Source organism: Chelonoidis abingdonii, chromosome 11, assembly GCF_003597395.2.
Source record: "Chelonoidis abingdonii isolate Lonesome George chromosome 11, CheloAbing_2.0, whole genome shotgun sequence".
NCBI classification, from domain to species: domain Eukaryota; kingdom Metazoa; phylum Chordata; order Testudines; family Testudinidae; genus Chelonoidis; species Chelonoidis abingdonii.
In genome coordinates this window covers 59,537,716-59,564,196 of record NC_133779.1, presented here as the reverse complement: position 1 = coordinate 59,564,196, position 26,481 = coordinate 59,537,716, and the positions used below count along the sequence as shown (strand labels likewise).

The 26,481-nt window shown below is 48.6% G+C and overlaps 1 protein-coding gene across 3 annotated transcripts in view; it reads right to left on the bottom strand.

Moving 5' to 3' along the window:
* The window catches only part of DMKN (dermokine), an 80,096-nt gene that overhangs the window by 24,477 nt on the left and 29,138 nt on the right, over nucleotides 1-26,481 (bottom strand). Inside the window, exons 22-23 of one of the 3 annotated variants that reach the window (XR_012656861.1) lie at nucleotides 25,895-26,359; nucleotides 23,769-23,987 (exon numbers count right to left, since the gene is read on the bottom strand). The exons of 1 other annotated variant lie outside the window; for it this stretch is intronic. Coding sequence is in view for 1 of the 2 variants with exons in the window: in XM_075071179.1 (XP_074927280.1) it covers nucleotides 23,949-23,987 (39 nt within the window). In the remaining variant the exon portion in view is untranslated. Of the gene's footprint in view, nucleotides 1-23,768; nucleotides 23,988-25,894; nucleotides 26,360-26,481 lie in introns of those variants that run through there. One more of the 3 variants, XM_075071179.1, reaches the window with a different exon arrangement.

Below are 26,481 nucleotides of genomic sequence, written 5' to 3'. Positions count from 1 at the left end.
CACCAACGATAGGCTGCGTTTTTTTATCAGACTTAGCAATTTTTAGCATGTCTTCATTTCCATGTAATATTTGAATGACACTCTTCCCTGTATCCCCCTGTGTCAGTTGTTAAAACTGAGTCACCTTTGTTTTTGACGATAAGTGATCAGTTAGATTGCGCCAATCCAGCCCAAGGCTAACAGAAGAATTAACTCAGGTGGCAGTTTTAGTGCTCTGTGATAAATAGTATATGTAATTGCTACATTTTGTGCTGAAGTGATGCTAAACTAAGAATGTGCATTTTAGTACCTTTTATGGCTAAAGCAGTTTTTATTCCCTAATTTTATTTGTTTATACAGCAGCCAGGAGGTGGTGTTCAGCCACCGCTACATATTGCATGTTGCTTTTCGGTTTCCCAGACCTATTTGTACCAAGTTTATAGTAGTATTTGCCAGCTTGCGAATGAGACTATTTTGCAGTTGTTACTAGGAACTTAACAAAATTATTTTTAATTACCTTTAGCTCTACAGTATTTATAATTCCTGCTTTAAACCCAATTAGAAGGTTAAGAGGTGACTTAATGACAGTCTATAAGTACCTACAAGGGGAACAAATATTTAACAACGAGCTCTTCAGTCTAGCAGAAAAAGCTATAACATGATGCAATGGCTAGTAGCTGAAACCAGACAAATTCATATTGGAAACAAGGCACATTTTTAACAGTGGAAGTAATTATCTGTTGGAACAATTTGTCAAGGGTCATGGTGGATTCTCCATCCCAGGCAAATTTTAAATCAGATTGGATATTTTTCTCAGAGATTTGCATTGGTAATTATTTTGGGGGAGTTTTATGGCATGGGCTGTATAGGTGGTCAAACTAGATGATTACAATAGTCCCTTCTGGCCATATATATAACACAGACAGACTTGGCATAGGATTCTAACACACTATTGCCCTTTACTTAAGCAGGAAAAATACAAAGAATGAGCAGATCATATAGAAAACCTCCAATATCCTGAACACGATGACCCTCACTCTGGTGCACCCCCTGTGAGAACCCAGCGTGGGGGTTCTCACAGCAGAGCAGGATAAGGTTGGCTCCCAGAGTCAAGGATTGGAGTGACCTAGCACATCACCGGTCTGGATAACCCCAGAGAAACGTCACAGTGGGTTTTTGCCAGTCCTTTAATGGCCCGTCCTCCCAGGCCAGTCAGTTACCTGACACAGACCCCTCATTCTCCTGCTCTCCCCACAGCCAGCTGTTTAAGCCTTTGGCACCCTCTGGCTAGCAACCCCTCCCCAGGCTGCCAGGTTAGAGACAGATGGGGTCTCTGACAATGAAGGGCCCCTCCGTGGGCTGCCTGTGTAACACGCAGATGGAGGTTGGAGTCATTCTCCCCTGACTGCCCCTGTCACAGGCGGACAGGGTCCCTGTCCCTCTCTGAGATTCAGGTCAGCTCCCCATCCCTCAGAGCACACACAGAGTGGGGGGCCACCCCAAATACCTGAAGGGTCACACGGGGCAGAGGGGTTAGTGGCTGGTGCTGGGCTCTAGGCTGTCACAGAGAGAAAAGAGGGGAGCCACTTATCAGTCACTTCATCTGCCCTAGAGAGAAATCAGCTTCATGCCAACAGCCCATGGTGGCCAAAGTTATTGCAGGCAGGGAGGTGGGTCCGAATAAAGCTGTACAGATGCCCACTCTCTGCTCGTCGCCAGAAGCTGTGTGATCAGCGAGGTCAGTGCGATCTCCCTGCCCTGCCTAGGTGTGAGGTCAGACAGACAGAGGTGAAGGGCAGCAGAGGCTGGAGCTTGCCAGAGCCAGCGACCTGCAGCCTTCGGCCCCCACTGCCCAAGGGAGGCCGGGACAGACCGGGCTGCTGTGGCCAGGTCATTGGAATGCAGTGTCTGACGTTCTGGTGTCTAACCCCAGCTGTGATCAGGAGCAGATCCGACTGCCAGAGCTGTATGGGGAACGGTAATTCCACAGCCGGGAGGAGTCGCTAGCTCAAACCCCAGCTTGGTTCCCATTTGGAATAGAACCTGAAATGCTGAAATGCAGACCCCAGCGACTGGTCACCTGGTGAGCAGGAGGCCTAGCTCAGGAGTCACAGCCGGTTCTGGTCAGTGGAAGGGCAATGGGCTGAGGAGAGAAGACCCTGGTGACCTGACCAGCCAGTTCCAACCAGTGGGGAACAAAGGATGGAGGAGAGGAGAGGCTGGGAGGAAAGCAGGCCCAGGCAACCTGTCTACTTGGCAGGGGCAGCTCCAGACCCCAGCACACCAAGCATGTGCTTGGGGCAGCAAGCCGCGGGGGATACTCTGCCAGCGCCGCGAGGGCAGTAGGCAGGTTGCCCTCGGCGGTTTGCCTGCGGAGGGTCCGCTGGTCCTGTGGCTTCGGAGGACCTCCTGCAGGTACGCCTACGGGAAGTCCGCCGAAGCCACAGGACCAGCGGACCCTCTGCAGGCAAACCGCCGGAGGCAGCCTGTCTGCCGTGCTTGAGGCGGCAAAATCCCTAGAGCCGCCCCTGCTACTTGGGACAGAAGACAAATGACAAAGGTGGGACTTGGAAGACGGTGATATCGGATACCCATCTGGAAGGAGGGGTTTTCTGGGCTAGAAGGAGAGAGCAGCCAGAGCCCACTTGCAGGTGGGACAGACCTAGATGTATGGTGCTGAGGGAGGCCAGGCCTGAGGCCCTGAGAGTTTCCTGTGCTGCGTTCAGACACTCAGTAAACCCTCCTGTTTTACGCTGGCTGAGAGTCGCTCCAGGCTAGAGAACAGGGTGGCATTATTCCCTCTGGGAGTGGAGGTCCTGGGGGTCCAGAGCGAGTGGACTCCCTGAGGGGTCTCATGGCAAGAGACAGGCGTGCAGAAGGCTCGGAGAGGTGCGGTTCCAGGAGGCGTAGGGGCCTATGGCTTAACGCTGAGAGAGAGTGGACTGCTTCAGTGTGGGTGTCACACTGAAGGGGGTTCCTCCCAGGAACCGTACAGAGTCGAGAAAGCATGATTCCTGTGAGTCCGTGACAGGCTGCCCTAGAGTCCAGACCCTGCGTGCCCTGGGCTCCATGAATCTGGGGTTGTCCACCTGGCACATTGGCCAGGAGGCCAGAGCCTGTAGGCCCAGGGTGCTGTAGGGCTGCAAGCCTAGGAATATCACAGCCAGTGCTGCCAGGGGGATTCCGGGCATGTTGAGGGGTTTGGGGCCCTGGCAGGCTGGAGAGAGACTTCCCCTGTTTACATCTCCCTTGTTGCACAGCAGCAGAGTGGGAAGGCGCATCTTGCACCCTGGGAGCTGCAGCAGCCCAGAAAAGTCACTTATGGGAGCAGTGAAACAGTCTCCTTTCCAAGACCAAGGTCTCGAATTCCCTAGAAGGGAGCGGTTGGATAACTGCCAGGGCACACATGGTGCACAGTGTCCGGGTGCAGTTCCTCAGAGCTCTCAGGGTGAGAAGGAGCAAAATCCCTTGGCCTGTTCCACAGCTCGGTTCTGTCCCTCCCTCTCACTCAGTTCCAGGGAACTCCGCAGGTGACTCAACAGGTGACCCGGCCATGAAGGAAACCCAGATCCGCACTCAGCCTGTGGGTGACACCGTTCTGGCCCCTTCACACCGAGGATTTCACGGCCTCCCATGGACACGTCCTGAGCGAATGGGACCCTGCTAACCCTTCTGCACCCTCAACAGATGCTCAGAGGCAAGGGGCTCTGGTACAGTCCAGGCCCTGGGGGATACTCTGCCTCGTGGACTCATGCTGTTTCCCGGGTCATGAGCCATCTGAGGGGCAAGCCCTGTGATCAAACCTTGCGTGATGTGATAGGGGGACTCAGGTGGTGCAGCTGAGCCCTTCCCCCAGCCTCTTGGTGGAATTGCTCCAGTGCAGCTCGACTCCCTTCGATCCCCTTATACCTGCTCTCATCCCCCTGGACCCGGCCCACGGGCGCTAAGTGACTCCGCTGGCTGCTGTGGTGCTGGCCAATGGAGCAGGAGCTGGGTGTCTGCACAGCACCTGGGTCCTAATCTCAGTAGGGCAGGGTCTGTCTTTCACTGGGTGACTCTGTTTTTTAATCCTTTAATCACTCTCGTGATGTGCTACATCTTATCTCGGGCCCCCTGAGAGAGTTAAGCTGTACAGCTTGTGTTGTGTGTTCAGTGGGATTCTGGGAGAGGGTGTGTTCAAGATGCAGTGTAAGTTGAGGGGGGGTTGGATGCATTGCAACTCTCAACAGGGGATGCTAGATTGAGGATCAGCACCTCAAGAGCAGGCATAGGGAGCTCAAGATGGGCAGTGCCTGGGCTCTGTTCAGACTCCGGAGGCTTAAAATATGGAAGGCAGCTGCTGGGTCTCCCTACAGCAGTCTGGTGAGTGGCCAAGAGGGGGCGCTCAATCCGAGCTGTGACAGCTGCTCCCGAACAGGTTGTGTGACTGTTGCTGCTTGTGCTGTCACAATCCAGGAGAGTGAGGAGTGGGGCTCTGGAAGGAGCTACCACTCTTTTCCCCAGTAGTGTTCGACAGAGCCTGTCCTGAAATGATCCAAACAGCAGCCCTGCATCCATGTGTTTTGCAAACCATATTGTTCTACTGCCCTAGGCCGGGATTTTCAGACAGGCCTAAGGCAGTTAGGTGGCCAGGTCCTTTAACTCCTTTAGTCTCCTTTGAAAAATTCCACCGTAATGTCTTTTTTTTTTTTTTTTTTTCTCTGAAAAGATTTTTTTCCTGTGAAGGATGAATAGTGCTGGTCCTGATGTAGAGAGGGGGAGTGGATGAGGCTGAGAAGCCAGCGGAAGGGGCTGAAGCCCCAAATAATTTAGAACAAATTAAACCTTCTCATAAGGTTGGGCCATAACTTGTGTCCTTTGAAGAAGCAAGACTGAGATGTAGTTTATGGGTTGTTTTGATAGCAGCGAATACCTGTGTGATGTTCAGCCCAAAAGAGTGTAACCGTTTGGGAAAGGGTTTGTTTTACGAAGTGCAGGGAGACACCTCCAGACCTCTGGGAAGTATGTGCTGGAACATCTACCCTGAAAGGAAAATTGCCACTTGTTCTCCCAGCCACAGCCCTGGGAATTGTCGCTCTGGAGCTCAGTTTACAGACCTTTTTCCTCCCTGCTCAATTGGATTTGTGAGTTGCTCAATTATTTTTTCTTGGTGCTTCCCAACTGAGGGAGAGGGAAGGATACTGGAGAGCACAACCTGTTCCCCCTGCCTCACCTGCACAAAGTTCAGAATTCCCGAACAGAAATAACAGCATTTGGGCCTGGTCTAAACGTGAGGCAGTTCACCTCAACCTAATTATGTCAATGTCCACACTGCCGCCTTGTTCCGCTGATGAAAGTGCCTTACCACAGCGACATCATTACCCCGCGTAGCACTTCTGTTGGTGTAGTTAGGGTGACGCAGTGTCTGTGCAAACACTGTGTTACTTATATCAGTTGTTTGCTGTCTTGATCCCGGCTACCCCAGTTCCCCACTCTCAGCCAGGCTGCTGCCCGGAGGCTCCCCATTCAGGGAGTCGAGAACCCCAGGCAGCTGGCCCCTGCTCTCACTGGGGGTGACGGGGTAGGGGAGGCAGCTGAGCTCCTGGAGAGGAGCTGCACGGAACCGAGAGCTTTGGCTCTCAGCCTCCCACACTGCCCTCTCTAGTCTGTGGAAGCGCTCCTGGTGAGGACACGCATGACCGACAGAGGGAGGGTAGTGTGGACATCGGCCACCACAGTAATTACTAACTTAGGGCTGCAGTGTAGACATGCCTTTAGAATGAAGCAAATCCTGTGCCAGTCTGCAAGTAAAATTAATTTACAGAGAAACATTTAAAAAAAACCCTCCCAAAGCTTTTTGTGCAGTTGCATTTATTTTTATTTTTGCAAAGCTCTTGGCATTCCCCAGGGCAGCAGAGAGACAGAACTCTTTGCCCTCTGTTACATCGAAAGACACCACAATCAATGAACAGCACAGTGATCAGTTAGAGGCTCAATCAGTCCGATTGATGATTCTCATGCGGCATTTGATTGGTCAGGAGAGGTGAGAGGCAGCAGCACGTGAAATGTAATGGCATCATCGCCGTATTCAGCAAATCTGGTTTCATCAGCGTGTCTCTTATTAATTCATCAGACCAGGGCCTGCAGAGCCAGGGAGAGATGGGAAACAGCATTATAGTCCCAGTAACCTACTGAGAATAAGACAAGTACCCTCCCCCATACCCTGAAGGAATTCCATCCCTTTCCATCCCCAGCCAGCTGGGTGCATTTTACATCTCTGCCCTTTGCAAACTGTGTTATTGATAGATTGGAAAAGGGAGTCAGAACCCCGCCGATCTACCCGCAGTGGTATGCAGGAGGTGCTGGAGGCGAGGGTGTAGGAGTGAGGGTGGGGCATGCTCCGGGGAGGGGGCAGAATGGGGCAGCAAGAGACGGGGCAGAGCAGGGACGAGAAGAGGCGGGGAGGGGGCAGGAAGAGGCAGAGCAGGAGTGGGGTCTTAGGAGAAGATGTGGAGTGGGGGCAGGGCCTGGGGCATAGCTGTGGGTTGAGCACGCCCCAGCACATTAGAAAGTCAGCTCCTCAAAGATTTAATAGTGTTTTTTGCAAATGAGGAAAGAAAAAAAAAAGGCCCGGGCTATTTTTAAAACTAGAGGAAAAAGAACAACTGGAAACTGTTTTTTTTAATCTTATGACACATCCTGAGAAGAGATGAGGGTATTTCCTGAACTCTCACTTAGGTTAGCAGGAGAATCACAGTGAATCGCAGCTCCCAGTGTGTCTGACTCCACTGGGAAGTGGTTCTTATCACAGTTGTAAAGAACAGAGCCTAGAGAGGCCCAACAAACCGGCTACTTGGATAATGAGAGAACTGACAGTGCAGAGAACACCTGGATTAACTCTGACACACCCCTCTGTCTTTTGCCTTAATCCTTTCACATCTGTCTGGACTTTTCCAGCTGACCACTGTGCTCATCATTGGGGCTTGACAAGAGGTTCTGCAATAATATAAGACAGCTGGACAGCCAAGCAACTTTGAATACTCATCCCAGAGAGGCTTCCAGATACATTCCCAGAAGCCTGAAAGGAAATTGGTGAGAGTTATTTGTTCCTGCTCTTTCTCCAGTACCATCAAAATTTAACTAATTCACTCAGATTGTCCATAGCTGAATCACACCATGGTTACACTTGGAGCACCTTGTCAGAAGAGCTATCCCACTTCACTTTTGTTGCTGCAGCTTATTCTAGTCCCCGCTGAGCCACATAAGCTATGTAAGCAAAAACACAGTTTTACTACATTAGCGGCTTTTGCCAGCACAGACATGTCAGCCAGGGACCAAACTTCTCCACAGACCGACACCACTATGCTGGGGAAATCTGTAGTGTAGACATGTCTCCAGACAGCTGTGTGAGTGGCAGCCTTCCCACTGCCCTTCTTTCTCAGTGCTGGGATTCACTTCCAGAGTTTGGGGGTCTCCTTACTGCTCGGGATAAGAATTAAAGCTGGTTGCAGTTTATCCAGATGAATTTTTTAAAACAAATTGTCAATAGTTTTTCAATCCCCCCCATCCCCTTTTTGGACAAAATCAGAAAAGAAAATGGTTTGCAATTTCCTCATTGAAGATTCCAACCCCCTGTCCTGTTTGAAAAATGCGTGTTTTAGGACATTTTCCAGACAAAAATAATTGTGTTCCTCAAAATGTTTCCATAATGTTTTGAAAGTGTTATTTTAATGAAAAACTGAAAATTTCCTCCTTTACTTTCTCACTGAAAAGGGGAGGTTAAAACCGGGCAGAAGAGGACGCGCGGTGAAGAGAGATGCAGTATCAAGAACTAAAACTTTCCCCATTGTTTGGTTTTAATTCCTTTTGTTAAAACTTCATCAAAAATTGGAAGACAATTATGAATACTCACATCAACAGTGTTTCCAGCTCTGTCCAAAAGACCCTGTACGGAAAAATCGAGAAGTTACTTGATCTGCTCTGGACACCCATTGCTTTGTCTTTTGCCCCAATCCTTGCACATCCGTCTAGGCTATTCCAGCTGACCACTGATTCAGAGTTCACACCATGTCCGCACCAGCAGCATCTTGTCAGTGTAACTATCCCAGCGTACCAGTGCACTTTTGTGGGTGTAGGTTCTACTAGCGCATTCTGAGCTAAATAGTCTCTACAGGGAAAAGTACAGTTTTGCTGCTATAACTGTGTCTCCACTAGGGGCTTTTGCCAGCACAGCCGTGTCAGCCAAGAACCAAACTTCTTCAGATCCTAGACCCACAGCGCTATGCCAAGGGACGTTGGTAGTGTAGACATGTCTCCAGACAGCTCTGTGATCGGCAGCATTCCAACTGCCCTTCTTTCTCAGTGTTAGGATTAAAGTCCAGAGTTTGGGGGTCTCCTTACTGCTCAGAGTAAGAATTAGAGCTGGTTGAAGTTTTTCCCCATGAAATGTTTGAAAATGCTGTGCCAGCAGGTCAGAAGTAGAGGTTTTTGTATAATGATGTTTCCTTGGGGAAATTCCTCCCCCCTTCCCAAAAAATAGCAGGTGTCAATGTTTTTCAAAAACCCTAAAAAGTTCCCCCCTTTGCTTTTTCACTGATAATGAGGGGAAGGGAAAAAAGGGGACAGTTTAAGTCCTGACCCACAGTTTGAGAAACCATGGTCTATAGCTTAAACACAACATGTCTATAGTAAGAGCACGGGGTGAGTGTAGCTATCCCAGCTTACCAGTGCATTTTTGTGGGTGTAAGTTACACCAGAGCATTCTGAGTTAAATAATCCATACAGGGAAAAGCACAGTTTTGTTGCTATAATTGTATCTACAGTAGGAGCTTTTGCCAGCACAGGTGTGTCATTCCAAGATCAATCATCTTCACACCCCAAATCGACACTGCTATGCCGGCAGAAGTCTATAGTGTAGACAAGTCCTCAGATAGTCAACATTCCCACTGCCCATCTTTCCCAGTGCTGGGATTAACCTCCAAAGTTTGGTGGTTTCATTACTCCTCAGGATAAGAATTACAATTGACTGAAATTTTCCTCTTGGGGTAGGACATTTCCCAGCCATCCAGCTGAAATTCCTGGGAGTTACTTGATTCTGCGCTTTCTCCAATACCATCAACAAGTAACAGATTCCCTCACATTGTCCATAGCTCAACCAGATCACGCTAGGAGCTAGGAGCACCTTGTCACTATCGCTAGCCCAGTGCACTATTATCATTGTAGTTTATACTAGTCTCCCCTGAGCAAAATTATCTATGCAAGCAAAGCACAGTTTTGCTGTTATAACTGTGTATTACAGGAGGGGCTTTTGCCAGCATAGGCATGTCAGCCAGGGACTAAACATCTTCATACCCTAGACCAACACCCTATGCCAGGGGAAGTCTGTCGTGTAGACATGTCTCCAGACTGCTCGGTGATGGGGAACATTCCCACTGCCCTTCTCTCTCGGTGCTGGGATTAACTTCCAGAGTTTGGCAGTTTCCTGACTCCTCAGGATAAGAATTCAAGCTGGTTGGAATTTTTCCAAATGAAAAAAGCTGTTGATTGTTTTTCAAATTTTCCACCCTCCCTCCCACTGAAATATCTCATAGATGCCCCCACTCACATGCTTCATTGTCTGCCATGTTTGGAAACTTTTTTTCAAGTGGCCCATTTCTATTCTAGAGTAAACTGCCACTATTCTATTGACGTCGGGGAGAGAGGCTGACTTCCACATGCTGGGGACCTGCTCCAGTGTATAGTTAAGAGTGTGTTTGTGATTGTCCATGGCGATACTATTATCACACGGCCCTGTGGAGCCGAATGACAGGATTCCCAGCAAATCACAGCTCACAGTATTTATGATTCCAACTAGCAGGGGTGTGCACATGGTGGGGCAATCAAGGTCAAAGCACACCTCCCCCTCCCCCCCGATAATCAATGGGGACAGAAAACTTCTCTGGGAGCGGGGTCGTGGAGGCAGGGAATATCAAGTTCCTGCCAGGACTGGAGCCGGGTGGGTTGGGGTGGGAGGACAGCGAGATCCCCTCGGGGGCCAGCTGGGGGAGGGAGGAGAGTGAGCTTCTGTGCCCCACCCCAAAAAGGGTCAAATTTAAATTCCTGCACATGCCCCTGCGAAGTGGCAACTGATTCTTCAGATGGTTCTAAAGAACAGACCCACAGAGACGGAGCAAACCGGCTACTAGTATTAGAGGGGAAATGAAATGGCATAAAACATCTGGATTAACTCCTGGATTAACCCCTTTGGGATTTAGAAATCCATTGCTCTGTTTTTTATCCCAATCTTTGCACATCTGTCCAGGCTATTCCAACTGACACTTCCGCAGGGTTTGGGCTTGCTAAGAGGTGCTGGGATAATATAAAATAGCCTGACAACAAAGCAAATGTGATTACTCATCCCGAGAAGACTTCTAGCTAGTCTCCCAGAAGCCTGCAAGGAAATTGCTGGGAGTTAATTGCTGCTGCTCTTTCTCCAATGCCATCAAAATTTCCTCCCACTATCCATAGCTTAACCACACCACAGCTACAATAGCAGCGCTGTGTCAGTATGGCCATCCCAGCATATTACTGCACTTTTGTCAGTGTAGCTTATTCTAGCTGTCTCTGAGCAAAATGATCTCTATGGCAAATGCTCAGTTATGCTGCTATGAAAGTGTCTCGACTAGGGACATTTGCCAGCAAAGCCACTTCGGTCTGATGTCAAATATCTTCAGTCCCCAAACCGACACTGCTTTTCCAGCAGAAGTCTGTGGTGTAGAGATGTCTTCAGACAGCTCTGTGATGGGCAACGTTCCCACTGCCCTTCTTTCTCTGTGCTGGGATTATCCTCCAGATTTTGGCAGTTTCCTTACTGTTCGGGATAAGAATTTGAGCTGGTTGAAATTTTTACCAATGATTTTTTTTCTAGATTGACCTCCCGAATGACACACAACACAGAATCTCACCCAATGATTCCTGCATCTAGCCCATAACTTCTGTCCTATTTCGAGCATAACTTTTCTGAACATATCCCATCGAGATTTAAAGACTTTTCAGTGATTAAGGTCGTATCTCCATTACCATTTTTCTTGGCAAAATTTATGTGGCCCAGGGGTGTGAATAAAACACCCCCCCACGTGATATCAGTTTTCCCAGCATAAGCGGTAGCATGCACAGCGCTAGGTTGGTGGGAGAGCTTCTCCCACCTCTCTTTGGGGGTGGTTTAATTACATCGATGGGAGAGCTCTCTCCCATCTGCATAGAGCGACTACACGAGATGTTACAGTGGTACTGCTGCATCGGTAGAGCCATGCCGCTGTAAGGTCTCTGGCGTAGACACAGCCAGAGACTTCACCACATCCTAGGTTAATCGTGCCAATGATTAATGAATACTGTTAAAAATTAGCACCTTCTTTCTTGATTCAATTGGTCTAGCTTCAGTTTTAGTTTACTGGATCTTGTCTTTCTTTTTTCATTAAAGAGCCATCTCCCATCAGAAGTCTCTGCCCCCTGCAGTTATGTGTATACCAGGATCGAGTCACCTCTTAACTGTCTCTGTGGTCAATTAAACAGATTGCACTGCTTGTCTTTGGACTCCCCGGGCTCTCTCAGTTAGCCTAACCTCTGAGCCCACCTCTGGAGGCTAACGGCCTTCCTATGTTTAATTTGATTTAAAAGTCCCAAACTAATGTAAAAGCCCCAAAGGAGAGTAAATTCTGAATACTCACAGACACACCCCCTCCAAGTCCTCCATCATCCAACGGGAAAAAAACAAGTTACTAAAACATTAATTACTCGTTGCTGCTCTTTCTCTGGGAGCAGTGAAATGAAAATGATGTCCTGAAAGGCACTGGACTCAAACGGCTGCTGGTTGGGAAACGGGACCCAGTGTGGGCTGGTAAAAAGGGAGCTGGACTGGGAGACAAGAGCTCGCGGATCTGTTCTGGGCTCTGCTGCTGACTTTCACAGTGACTTTAGATGAGTTGCTTCCCTTCTCTGGGCCTTTCTTTCTTCTCTTTGCTTCCTTCATTTCATCTGATCGGTCACAGCTAAATGCACCAGAATCAGTGTTCAGACGCTCAGAGTCAAGTATCTTTGGACAGCACCACCAGCAGGGCTCAATGTAAATTTTTTTCTACCCTGACCTCCTGAATGACACAGGGCAGAGAATCTAACCCAATGATTCCTGCATCTAGACCATAACTTCTGTTCTATTTCGAGCATAACTTTCCTAAAGATATCCCATCGAGATTTAAAGACTTTCGGTCATTAAGGCCATATCTACATTACCATTTATGTCAGCAAAACTTGTGTCGCTCAGGGCTGTGAACAAAATACCCACGTGAGTGGCTTACGTTTCGCCAGCATAAACAGTAGTGTGCACAGCACTAGGTTGATGGGAGAGCTGGACTCCCTGGGCTCTCTCAGCTAACCTGACCTCTGAGCCCATCTCTGGAGGCCAATGATCTTCCTATGTTTAATCTGATTTAAAGGCTAATCTAAAAGCCCCAAAGGAGAGTAAATTCTGAATACTCACAGACAAATAACCTTCAGGCTTAAATCAGCCTAGAAGAAGAAAAACACTATTACTAAAACTATGGACAGAGCAATTGAAAAATAAAAAAAATCATGGGCTATTTTTAAAACTAGAAGAAAAAGAAGAATCTCGAAGCTCTTTTATTTAATCTTCTCTCTCTTCCTGAGAAGAGCTGAGAGTCTTTCCTGGACTCTCACTTAGGTTAGGAGGAGATTTCCAAACGCTCAGTGAGCAGTTTTGCAGTATAGGACACAGGATCTTTGTGGTGACACGTCACTGGAGAAAGAAGCAGGAGAACTCGGATCTAGTTCCAGCTCTGCCACTGACAATGGCAATGAAAACTAGCAGTGTTTGGATGCTTACCCGTAGGCCCGGTAGAGCGCTGCTTTCCTCTGGGCAAAAGATGGAGAGGAGGAGAGCAGCAGCCACGAGCTGGAGCTTCATCTTGGATTCTATTTGGTTCTTCCAGCTCCTGACGGCTGCTGGGTTTAGCAGCTGTATTTATGCAGTGCATCGTATCTGACATTACAAGCTTGATTGCCCAAACTTAATGCCCGCATTATCAAGGAGACTAATCGCCTTTATCAATCAGGAAAGGTCAGAGATTTCATTTATCACTAAACTCCACCATATGGAATCAACTCCCTGCTTCCAAAGGCTGGGAACCAACTTCAGGCTGAAGAATGAATTGTATTATTCCCCTCTATGACGGGTCTTGAGATGACGCATCTTAGTGTCAGGGTACAGGCCACACTGTGCTTTATCTGCACCTTTTATTCCCACCCCTACACTTGAAGGCTGGGTCACAGGCAGGGAACATGGTTCATAATAAGCTTCATTTGTCTAATGCCCTTTACCAGATTGTAACACCAGGGGCCAAGTCTCCAGTTAGTGTGAATTGGCCACTTCTCCACTGGAGTCAATGGGGATGGTTCCCCTTCTCTTGCAAGTCAGCTGTTGCTACGTTGGACTAACTGGGGCCAGAATCCCAGTTGGTGTAAATTGCTTCATGGAAGCCAGTGGGACAGATCTTCCTCCAGGTAAATCACCGATCTGCCACTGGGGACATTGGGACCAGTTCCTCAGCTCATGTAAATTGGCCATTCCCCACAGGCTTCAGTAGGGCAAAGCCCAGCTTGTGTGGAGGGGCCATACCTCCCCTGAAGTCAGTAGGGCTACGCTGATCCTTTCCAGCTGATTGCTAGCCCTGAGTGACAGTAATGCTTAGAGAACCCAACCAAGTTCAGGGTGGCAGAGTACGCACTAGAGTCAGGAGATGTGGGTTAAATTTCTGAACTCAGCCACTGACTTGCTGGATGATCTGGGGCAAGTCAATTCTCTCTTTGAATGCTTGCACTCTGTCTGTTTTGTATCATTAGATTGTAAGCTTTTTATGGCAGGGTCTGTCTCTCGCTGTGTGTGCAGTGCTGACACAATGGGGCCCTGATCTCAGCTGTGTTTTACTGTGTGTCTGTGCAGCACCTGGCACAAGGACCCTGATCTTGGTCACATCCGGTCAGTGCTAGGTTAATAGAAATTACAACAAAAACCTACAGCAGGGAAGTCTGTGAGAGATCAGCAACTCTGAAAATCTGGCCCAAGTGGGGACGGCTACAAACAGAGCAGTGGTTCTCAACCTATTTATCAGTGTGGGGCACATATGCAATGTGTTATCTGGGCCACAGGTTGAGAACTACTCCCACAACTTCCCCCTAGACCACTATGCCCAGTGCCCCCCACCCAGAGACTCCTCCACAGAGTGGGGTCAGGAGCGGAGCCCTGGGTGCGGGGCTGGAGAACTGGGACCCCAGATCCCATCACATGGCAGGGCAGCTGGGATCCCGGACCCTGCTGTGCAGTGCTGGATGGCTTTTAGCACACAGCTGGGCCACAGCTGTGTGCTAATTGGGCTGCCTGCAGGTTGAGAACCACTGAAACAGATTTAGGGTGACCAGATGTCCCGATTTTATAGGGATAGTCCTGATTTTTGGGACTTTTTCTTATATAGGCTCCTATTACCCCCCACTCCCTGTCCCAGTTTTTCACACTTGCTGTCTGGTCACCCTAAACAAAGTCAGCCAAAATCTGTGGCCAACTTGGGAATGTATTGGCCCTTTATCTTCCAAGTGAGAGGGCCGGACTCTGGAAGAGTCACCAAGGCTATTAAAGGGGATGGGAGTCAGGATTCCTGAGTTGTCTCAACCCTACCATAATTATGCTACGCATGTTATAGGCTGCATTTGAGTGGGTTGGTAACACCAAGCTAGTTAATATTGAGATGTTGATTGGGTTCGGTAGGGATGGCTGACATGGACTCTCTCTGACACAACATCATCTCTGAAGAGCCAGCACCCGCTCCCTGCCCCACACAAGCTCTGGAAGGCGACGTGTCCCTTGTCCTCTGTGTGCCCGAGTTGGCGGGAGGAGTATGTTCTGTCATTCAGGGATCTGAACAGGTGTGTATTGTTCCCAGGGCAGGTGCAAGGATGTTTCGCGCCCTAGGTGAAAATTCAACCTTGCGCCCTCCCCTACCCGCACCCCCACCCTGAGGCACCCTCCCCCCCCTGCAGCAGCTCCCCTCCCTCCACTGAGGTGCTCCCTTGCAGCAGCTCTCACCCCCACTCTCCCCTCATGCACCCTCCCCCTGCCCCAGTTCACCCATGCTCCGTGCACGAGCACCCCGAGCACACTGCTCTTTCAAATTCTCCCGTCTCCCAGGCTTGCGGCACCTAAGCTGATTGGCGCCACAAGCCTGGGAGGCAGGAGAAGTGAAGCAGCCACAGCGTGTTCAGGGAGGAGGTGAGGCAGGGGTGAGCTGAGGCAGGGAGTTCCCCTGCATGCTGCTCCCACCCTTACTTGCTGCACGCGGCCCTCCCCGCATTCCCCTGCCCCAGCTCCCTCCACCTAAATGCCGGCGGTGACCATTGGCTGAAGATCCGGCCGCTGCGGCTGCTGCCAAAGAAAATGGTGCCCCCCAAATGCCAGCACCCTAGGCAACCGCCTACGTCGTCTAAATGGTTGCATTGGCCCTGATTGTTCCTCAGCTGGACTGCTGACTTGTTCTGAAGCTCAAGAAGAACAATCCAAAGCCCTTATCTGCTCTTATCAGCAGGAGATGTACGGCTGCCAGAGAGGAACAAGAAGAGATGTACGGCTGCCAGAGATCCCGGGTTTGATCCCATCCCGGGTTTGATCCCATCCGCCAATGTCCGCCAATGTCTGGGGTCTGTCAGCGTTACATCTGTGCAGTGCTCAGCACAATGGTCCTGGATATCAGCTGAGGCAGGGACTGTCTCTTGCTGGTGTGTCTGTGCAGTAGCCGGCACTGTGACAGGACCCCTGGGGTGCAGCCAGGGACCACTGTGCCCCCTCACCTCTCCAGCCTGGGCTGTCTCTCACAATGCCTTGCTAGTGACCAGCACCAAACTCCTCCAGGTGCTGTTATTACTCAGCAAAACAGCTGAAGGGATCACCATATTTGGAGTCAGGAAGGAATTTTCCTCCAGGGCAGATTGGCAAAGGCCCTGGAGGTTTTTCGCCTTCCTCTGCAGCGTGGGGGACAGGTCACTTGCTGAAGGATTCTCTGCAGCTTGAGGTCTTCAAACCACGATTTGAAGAGTTCAATAGCTCAGACATAGGTCAGGGGTTTGTTCCAGGAGTGGGTGGGGGAGATTCTGTGGCCTGGTTGTGCAGGAGGTCAGATTAGATGGTCATAATGGTCCCTTCGGACCTTAAAGTCTATGAGTCTATGTGGATCCCCACACCCAGCTGCGTTGCATGAAGGCTTCCAGAGCCGTTCATAAATCACACAGAGAAAGACACCAGCCAAATCCCTCCAGCTCCCAGCCTTGTATCTAAGGAATATACCATCTTGCATGACTCAAGACCCTTTCTCGAGCAATACAAATTTATTAATTGGTTTTCCATTTCATCAATGGAAAGTGGACATACAGCAGCCTTTGTAACCTGAGTCGATTTACCAAGCACTTCAGCCTGGACCAATCTACACGGGAGGTCCACTTTCTAGACACCACGGTGCAAATAAGTGATGGTCACATTAACACCACCCTATATCAAAAACCTACCGACCGCATATCACTACTCATGTCTCCGACTTCCATCCCGGCACATTCACACGCCATTCTACAGCCACACCTCACCGGTTCATTCACCGCAAATCCACCAAGTATATCCGCCATCAATAGCCAGCAATGGCCCCTCTGCTATGTACATCGCCCAAACGACAGTCTCTCGAAAAGGATAAATGGACACAATAGATATTAGAATGCAATAACAAAAACCTGATAGGCAGAGCACTTCTACCTCCCTGCCACACATAGCAGACCTACAGGGCCATCCTGCCAGCAAAAAAACTTTCAGGACAGCTTTCAAAGAGAACTGCTGCAGCTTCAGTTCATCTTGCAAATTTGACCACATCAGCTCAGAGAACAAGCCTATTGAATGGCTTGCAACTACGAACCATTTCTCCTCCCTTGTTTTCACACCTCAGACTGCTAGACAGGGCCATCCTCCCTCATGGAACTAACCTCTTACTCTAGCTTGCGCTAGCATCTATATACCTGCCCCTGGAAATTTCCACTACATGCATTGACAAGTGGTATCACCACGAAAGCTCATGCTCCAAAACGTCTGTTAGTCTATAAGGTGCCACAGGATTCTCTGCTGCTTTTACAGATCCAGACTAACACGGCTACCCCTCTGATATTAGATAGAACAGTGGGTTGCAGCACATCATAACCTGATACCTCACATGGGATGATTTATATGCAATATCACAATTATATAAACATGAGCAATATGGGGGTTACAGGGCGCTCCCCTGAGCTATGGAGTGTCTCAAGCACAGCAGGGCCCTGATCTCAGCTGTGCAGCGCCCGGCACAATGAGACATCAATCTCAGTTGGGGTCTCTAGGTGCTAGGTTAACATAAATGATAACAAATGCTACATCACTGAAGTCAGTGAGAGAGCAGCACCTGTGAAATCCTGGCCTAAACTGAGACAGCTACAAACTGAGTCAGACAAAATCAGTGGCCAACTTGGGAAAGCATTGGCCTGTATCTTCCATGCCAGAAGGATGGACTTTGGAACAGTCTGAAAGGCTATTAAAGAGGATGGGAGTCAGGACTCTGCAGTTCTGTCAACTCTGCCATAATGAGGCTGGGCACTGCACAAACACTGAGTGAAAGACAACCCCTGCCGCCAAAGGGTTTACAATGTACATGGTCAAGGGAAGGATTATTATCCCCAGTTTGCAGACTAGGGAAACTGAGGCTCAGAGCGAAGCAATGACTTGCCAAAGTCACACAGGGAGTCTGTGGGAGAGATGGGAATTAAACCCAAATCTCCAGTGTGGTGATCCTGCCTTATCTACAGCCTAATATCAGGGCCCAGAGAAGTTGATTCTCAGTGATATGAACCACTGACAGCGATTGCATTTTATAGTCACTTTAAATGTCCCGTTTACACTGGCAGAGAGGTAGAGGGGTCTTAGTATATCTGAGGATCCGCTACATAAATGTGGATTGGTAGCACCACTCTAGTTAAGACTGAGATGCGGTTTGGGTTCCACACGCCAAGGAATGGCTGACATGGACTCTCTCTGACACAACTCCATCTCTGAAGAGCCAGTACCCACCTCCCACCCCACACAAGCTCTGGAAGGTGACGTGTCCCTTGTCCTTTATGTGCCTGAGTTGGCGTGAGGAGCATGTTCTGTCATCCAGGGATCTGAACAGGTGCGTATTGTTCCTCAGCTGGGCTGCTGACTTGCCCTTATCAGCACGAGGCGGATGGCTGCCAGAGATGAACAATGGGAGGTGTTCTCAAGGCTGGTTTCTAGGAAGAGTTCTTGCATCAGGGGTGATGGCAGGGAGATGTCCCATCGCAGAAGGATTTGCCTCCGGTGACAAGTTAAATGTGCCATGAGACAAAGTCAAAAAGGAGCCTCACAAGCTCTTTGTTGTTCTGTGGTTGTGACATGTGAATAGTGACAGACACACTAGGTAGGTGTGTGAGGTTATTGAGGGTGAAATGCTAAGCTGCTCTGTCAGGGCCACGTCTACAGCTGGTGAGAACTGGCAATAGCTGCACTGGAGTCAACGGCGCCAGACCCGAAGCTGGTGTTAATGGACCATAGCTGGATTGGAATCAATGGCGCCAGATCCCCAGCTAGTGTAAATAGGTGTAGCTCCATTGAGTCCAAACCGTCTGAGGCCGCTGTGTCAGGGTGTAGCGGGGTGGACCCCCGCTCCTGCCCTGAAGGGTTAAAAACAGCCCTGGGAGAGGGCTGTGGCTGGGGCAAGAAGCGTGGGCTGAATGGGGAAAGCAGGCTCAGCTGTGGCCATGCCCCAATCAGGCCCAGCTGGCCCCTATAAGAAGCTGGGAGCCAGCAGCCCAAGCAGTCTCTCTCTGCCTGTAGAGGGAGAAGGGCCTGGCTGCAGGGAGCTAGAGACAGGGTACCTGAGTGGAGCAGGGCTGGGGAAAGGCAGAGGAGCTGGGGAGCTCCAGCCTGGAAAGCCCCAGGCTGTGGCCTAGCATTGGGCTAACAGGTACTGGGGGTTGCAGAGGGCAGCCCAGGGGCAGGCCAAGGCAGCAGGTCCAAACCCTCCTTGCCAGTGATGAGTGGCTGATACTGCAGCCTGCCCCAGGGTGCGGGGCCAGACAATGACTGGCAGTAGCCGTATACTGAGGCGAGGTGGGGATAGTGGGTGGAGGTTTCCCAGGGAGGGGAGACCCTGAGAGAAAGGGGTTACTGCCAGGGGGAAGCACCCCAGGTAAAAGGACACCTGGTCCAGGGAGGGACATGGGGGCCAGAGGACAGGCAGATCACTGTCCTGCAGAGGGCGCTCCAGAGCTGGAATGAGCTAATTCCCAGGAGTCATCAGCAGGAGGCGCCACAGGGATGAGTCTGCTTGTCTACACAGGGGAGTTTGCAGTCTGCGTTAAGCTCCCTTACTAGAATCTGTACTTGGGGCAGAGCTGCTCCCTGGAAACTGGGCACTTGTGTTTGAGCTGGGATTACTGATAGAGGGGTTTGTCTGTGTGCTGTTTGTGACCATCTCTGTTCCAGTGCAGGTGTATAGCATGTAAATATACAAGTGACACTAGGAAGATACCCAGACTCTGGACCATTGATTTCTTTTTCAATGAGAAACTGACCTGTGAGGCCCCAACATCTGCTTTTTCTTGGCCGAATGCCCGATGACTTTGGGCAGCTCATTTCCCCTCTTTGTCCATCTGGGTGTGTCTACACTGCCGTCGGGAGGTGTGATTGTCGCACAGGGAGGCATACCTTTGCTAGCTATAATCTATAAGAGCACAGATACGGTAGCATGGGCTAGCAACCCAAGTGAGTACCCAGGCTTGCTGACTCTTTCCAGAATACTGTACCCCTTCCAGGAGTTGGATCTGTCCTGTGTACCCCCAAGTTTCACCTCCCTCAGAAACGACTTGCTTACAAATCAGACGTAAAAATACAAAAGTGTCACAGCAACTAGTACTGAAAAATTGCTACTTTCTCATGTTTACCGTATAATTATAAAATAAACCATTTGGAATATAACTATCGTACTTACATTTCAGTGTGCAGTGTACAGAGCAGTATAAACAAGTCATTGCCTGGATGACATTTTAGTTTGTACTGACTTTGCTAGTGCTTATTGTGTGGCCTGTGGTAAAACCAGGCAAATATCTAGATGGGTTGATGTATCCCCTGGAAAATCTCTGCGTGCCCTGGTTGAGAACCACTGCTCCATCACCGTTCACACAGCATGGCTCTCTGACTCCCTCTGGTGGCTGGACCACATAGTGCTTATGAGTCTGCTTTGAGCTAAGGGTGCGTCTACACTAGCCGCGAGATCGGCGGGTAGCAATCTATCAATGGGGGGTCGATTTATTGTGTCCACACTACATGCGATAAATCGATCCCCGATCGCTCTCCCATCGACTGCAGAACTCCAGCTCGGTGAGAGGCGGAAGCAAAGTTGACGGGGGAGCGGAAGCCGTCGATCCTGCTCCTCAAGGATGCCAAGTAACTTATTCTAAGTCGATCTAAGATATGTCGACTTCAGCTTCGCTCTTCTCCTAGCTGAAGTTGCATATCTTAGATTGATCCTTCCCCCCGCCCCCAGTGTAGACCAGGCCAAAGAGAGCTGTTGGGTTCTTTATCCCATGCGGTAGCGATTCATACTTTTATCTGCTCGGGTATCTAGTAATGGGACATCCTTGGACCGGTCATTACTAGTGGGGATTAGATTTTAACAAAATACATTTTATTCCAGATCGATGCAAACACATTTAAATGGAATTGAAGTTGAATTCATCTGGTAGCAAATGACAATCCTCTGAAGATGGTTGGTGGCTATAAGGTATATACTGCCTGAGCGAAAAGAGTTATAATAAAAGTCAGTAACCAACTAATAAATGTCTGTGTTGCCCCGCCTCTTGGAGGCACAAATTCACACCTCATAAGTGTGACTAGGGTGACCAGACAGCAACAGTGAAAAATCGGCGCATAGTGTGGGAAGTAATAGGCACCTATATCAGAAAAAGCCCTGAATATCGGGACTGTCCCTATAAAATCAGCACATCTGGTCACCCTAAGTGTGAATCACATCTGCATTTTCTTTAGATTTTATGGCAGATCCCAGCTTTTCTGGCGCAATTTTGTTGTGGCTACCTAAAAAGTAGTATGGGAGCACTGCTTCTGCAGGCACAGTCATCTGGCATTCCAAGCTTCAGGAAAGGGGTTCAGGAAGCAGCTACCACATGTATTTGTGATAGTGTTTGATATTTGCTCCTGCTAAAAGAATCCAAAAGCGCAGCCCTGCACCATCTGGTTTGCAAAACACATTGTTCTATTGCAGTGATTTTCAAAGGGGCCTGTGAAGTTATGTGTCCAGATCCACTAACTCCTTTTAGAGATTGCAGCCTTAATGTCTTTTGGGGAAAAGATTTGGTGTCTCATAGGAAGGATAGAGGGTGATAGTCAGAGGTAGGCCAGAGGGTGAGGGTGGCAAACCAGTGGAAGGGGCTGGAGCCCACACTAGCTTAGAATAAATTAAGCCCTCTCATAAACGTGTTAAGCCCTTAATTTGTGTCCTTTGGAGAAGCCAGACTGAGGTGCCATTTATGGGTTGTTCGGATGGGAGCAAATGCCTATGTGATGTTCCGGTCAAAAGCATGTCAGTATTCTGGAAAGAATTCATTTTACAGAGACACCTGCAGATTTCTGGGGATTATGTGCTGGAACTTCCTTTAAATTATTGTTTTTTGTAAAGCATTTTGAGATCCTCCAAGGGAAAGCGCTACAGAATGACTGAGTAACAAGCAAAACATTTCCTTTTGGGGAAGGATTGGATCTAAACAGGGTTAATGAAAATCTCCCCAGACCCTGTCGCGTTTGCACTGCTACCTAGGGGCCGTAGCCTTGTGGGTAGGTGAATCATAACAGCAGAGGCAAGCACTGTCATTGCCAATGGCTTCTGGGTGCACTGATTAGGGATCATTTCTCGGTCAGTGCTGGAACTGAGCAATGAGACAGACCCCTCGCCCTGTGACATACCAACGTGCAAGAGCCTTAGAGGCAAGAGAACATCTGATATTTACCACAGCTCTTTTGTCTTTAAACCATGATTTGAGCACTTCAATAACTCAGACATAGGTCAGGGGTTTGTTACAGGAGTGGGTGGGGGAGATTCTGTAGCCTGCGTTGTGCAGGAGGTCAGACTAGATGATCATAATGGTCTCTTCTGACCTTAAAGTCTATGAGTCCAGCACTTTATCCACTACCCCTTTTGCAGGTTTCTGCAAAATCCAACCATGAGTTCTTTGTTTCTGCTCTATCACCCATATCATAGCAATAAAGTTGAATTAATTGGCAGAAGCATAGTGGGAGGCCCTGGGTGATAGCAGGGAGTATTTATTCCTCCTGGAAACTTTCACGTTTGGCGCAAACATCTCAACCAGAGAGTGCTGCCTTTGGGCAACACTGTTGGTGCCAGGGATATCTTCTGTGGCCAGTGTCGTGTTCTTAGGTGTATTAGGAAGCGCCATGGAAGGGGCTCCAGGCACAGCTATAAAGACCAGAGAAAACGAGGCCACAATGATATGGACTATACACTAGGAACCAAAGCTGCAACCTGCTCAAGGTTACACCAGCTCCTTCCACAACCTGTTTGTTAATATCCTCTATCAAAATGCTATCTCTGCAGGAAGGACTGTTCTGATCACTAGCTACTCTGTCCAAGGAGCGTTATTGCTAGGAATTGGCATAGCAATCAAGTCAGAAAAAAGAAGGGGGATAAAAGAGGTATTTGTGGAAGGTGGGACTAATTCAGTACTCCTGGTTGAGAGAAGGATTAAATGTTCTATTTCTCCAAATTAATCTCAACCATCACCGATTCCTACCTGAATAATTCCTGCGAAGGTCAGACACAAGAACTAAAACTACAAGGTGCATAGGGACAAAGTGTTATTTTCTGAGATTTACTTCATCTCTTAAGAGGTACCCAGGTTTCTCCTTCATCTGCTGATTGTCCTTCAGTAGCCAGGGATGATTCCATTGATTTACAGTTGGGGGAGATCACAGTTGTGGAAGCATCTGGGGAGGTCCAGTAATTACAGCTGTGGGCACCCGACATCACTGAGACTCAATGACCCCCAGGTTATAAAGCAAGAGTTTACGGGCATTTCCATTCACAACAGACTCGCCATGGAGTAGATACTGATATCTCCCCAGCTGGGGCTTTTCTGGGAACAACTCTCCCCGGTTGGTGTCATTGCCTTGGGAAGGAGAATTGTTGATGGGTCTGATGCAAGGACACCTAGGGGGCATGGAGATGGTGCAGTGTACGATTAAAAGTCAAATAAGAGACAGAAGATTCTGAAAGTCCAGAAGGGACCATTGTGATCATCTCGTCTGACTTTCTGCATAACACGAGCCAGAGAACCTCACCGAGTTATTTCTGCCAGACAGCCTGCACAAGGCTCAGCTCTCACTTGGGGCAGGGACTGTTCCTCACCATGTGTCTGTGCAGCACTCGGCACAGCCTCCCACGGACTAGGGGCCGTCTCTCTCTACATGATGATGCTGTGCCAGGTGCAGCAGGGCCCTGATCTTGGTTGGGGCTACTACCATGAAAAATCATTTATTCTGAGAGATTGTGAGGCTGTGGTCACAGAGTGGGGCAATTTTCATTGTGCTGCCATGGTGGTGGTGGGGTCCCTTTTCAAAAGCTTGTAAACCGCTGCTCAAAAGCAGCTAAGACATTAGATGAGGATCTGAGTGGAAACAGGTTTATTTGCATTATTGCAGAGGCATCTGAGGGGCAACGGAAGGGTAAGAACTGCGACCTACAGTCAAATCATCGAACAGGGCATAAGCAAATTCCACCGGAGCGTGCTGTGTTTTTCATGTTCAGGCTGAGATGGGTGAGAGCACGGGACAGAAAGCATCAGGGCAGTTGTCGTGGTGGGTTTCTGGGAGCCTCATACTGGGAGATAAGAAGAAAAGAAACATCCATCAGGACCAAAATGCAGTGAGACCCCAATAAATTATCATAGATTTTAAGACCAAAAGAGACCAATATGAACATCTAGTCTGAGCTCCTGCATTACACAAGCGAGAGAACCTCACCCAATAATTTCTGCATTAAGCCCGTAACTTCTGTTTGAGCTACAGCATATATTTTAGAAAGATATCCAGTCTTGACTTAAAGACTTCAATTCACCACTTACCTAAGGAACTTGTTCAAATAGCTGATTCCTCTCCCTGTTAAAAAATGCACCTTATTTCTAGTCTGAATTTATCTTGCTTTAGCTTCCATCCATTAGGACTTCTTATGCCTCTGCTAGATTAAAGAGCTGTCTCCTACCAGAAGTCTCTTCCCCAATACAGGTAATTATATGCCAGGATCAAGTAATCTTTTAACCTTCTCTTGGATAAGCTAAATAGATGAAACACCCTGAGATGCTTCTTTCCAGGCTTTGAATCCATCCCAGGGCTCTTCTCCAAACCCTCTCCAATTATCTCAACTTCCTTTCTAAAGTATGAAAACCCGAATTAGACATAGTGGGGCCAATTCTCTACTGATGTAATTTTATTTAAAGTTAATGTAAAGTTTGGTCCCATATTCCATTGCTGGCCTCATCAACTTCAGATCCCTGCTACTATAACATTGCAGTTGCTAGGCTCTGGTGAGAGAACCTCAGAGCAAAGGTAGTTTCTGATTCATAAATATCTGGGGCTCCTTTGTTATCATGGAAGAAAAAAACCCGATGTGTTATTTCCACTCAGATGACCTAATGCGCATTTAATGTAATAGCAAAGGATTCAGCCAAAGCATCCTTCATAGGAAACAATTTACCCTGACTGCATTCTGGGTGATTTTAGAGGACCTTCTTGCAAGAGATTTCATGGGTACCCAAAAGAAATTATGGGACACTTCCATGCTTCTCTAGTGGACTTGTGGGAGAAGAGGTCATCCTCCGATAAGGCCATGGGAAATTGTCATGAGGCCCCTGCTGCCAGCCGATTATGTATTCTAGAATTCCTAGGACATCTCCCAGCTGCAGTAAATTCCAGGAAATTTCAGAGGAACTTTTTGCAAGATGTTCCATGAGTACTGAAGGGAACTGTAGAGATGTCAACATCCTATCACCCTGGCAATCTCCCATAACCTCCCTGGAGCTACTGTGGGTTCAGTAGAAGACTGTTTGAGGTAACTCCCAGCAGCAATGCCTTCTGGATGCTATAGAAAGCTTTTTGTGTTCTGCATCGTGGATTCCAGGAGGTGGAGTGGGAGAGGTCAACCTGTCATAAGCTGTCTGGAGCAGCTGGTGTTTCCAAAATGTCCTTGCAACACTGGAAAACACAGCCAATGCTCCTTACTTGGCAAATGTTACCAGACAACAAACCAGTGAAAACATGGATGATTCACTGGATCTGTGGGAAGACAAATGACATGGAGAGGTAATTGCTGCCACTTCCACTGTTGCCTTTAAAGCTGTTGTCACTTATGGTATTGCTGTTGAAACTACCGAAGCCCAGCAAGCTGTGGAATATTTATGATGTGCAATCTGTGTATTTATAATTATGTATCATTGAGTCATTTGATTATCAGATGACTCAGGGAAGCTAGGGACTATTTAAACCAGCTGGGGATCTGGCCCCAACATTATTCTCATCCACTGCAGGAAAGGAATATAATCCTTGCAAAAGTTCATACTTCCAAAGGCTGCATAAATTATTTCAACACACCGAATTGATGAGATACAGGGCAACAGAAGTTGCCTTGAGCATTTTGCAAGCAAAGGGTTAGGCTGATAGTGAGCAGTGATGCAGGATACTTTTGAGGCAAAATATGATAGTCAGAAAGCAAATATAACTGCTGATACTCACCACTGACTAGACTTGGTTGTTTTGCTACAAGAGAAAGAGAAGTTAGGAATGCACACTGTTCAACTCCTCACCAGGATAGCAGAGGTTGTAGCATCTAGTAACTTCAGAATAGGCCAAAGGAACTGTGGGACACTTCACACTTGTCCAGTGGACTTGTAGGAGAAGAGATCATCCTCTCTTGAGGCCATGGGAAATTCTCATGAGGCCCCCAGTGGGGATGGGACTGAATCCCAAAATTCTTGAGATATCTGCTAGGTGCAATGCATTGTGGGTGTTTGTCAAAGACCCTCTTGCAAGATATTTCATGGGTGCCCAAAGGAATTGTTGAGAGGATATCCTCCCATCAACCCAGAGAATCTCATATAAGCCGACCAATTATGTGCTCACCTGGGGACCCCCAGTAGAAGTGCCTTCTGAGTGATAACAAAAGGCCTCCTCCGGTATGTCTCATAGCTACCCCGGGGACTGTGGGAGAGGAGGTCAACCTGCTATCAGCCTTTGGAAATTTTCCTAAGCCCTGTGGAGTGGGAGGACTTTTCATGCTGCCTTCGCAACATGGGCAAACGCAGCCAATGCTCCTTGCAGGC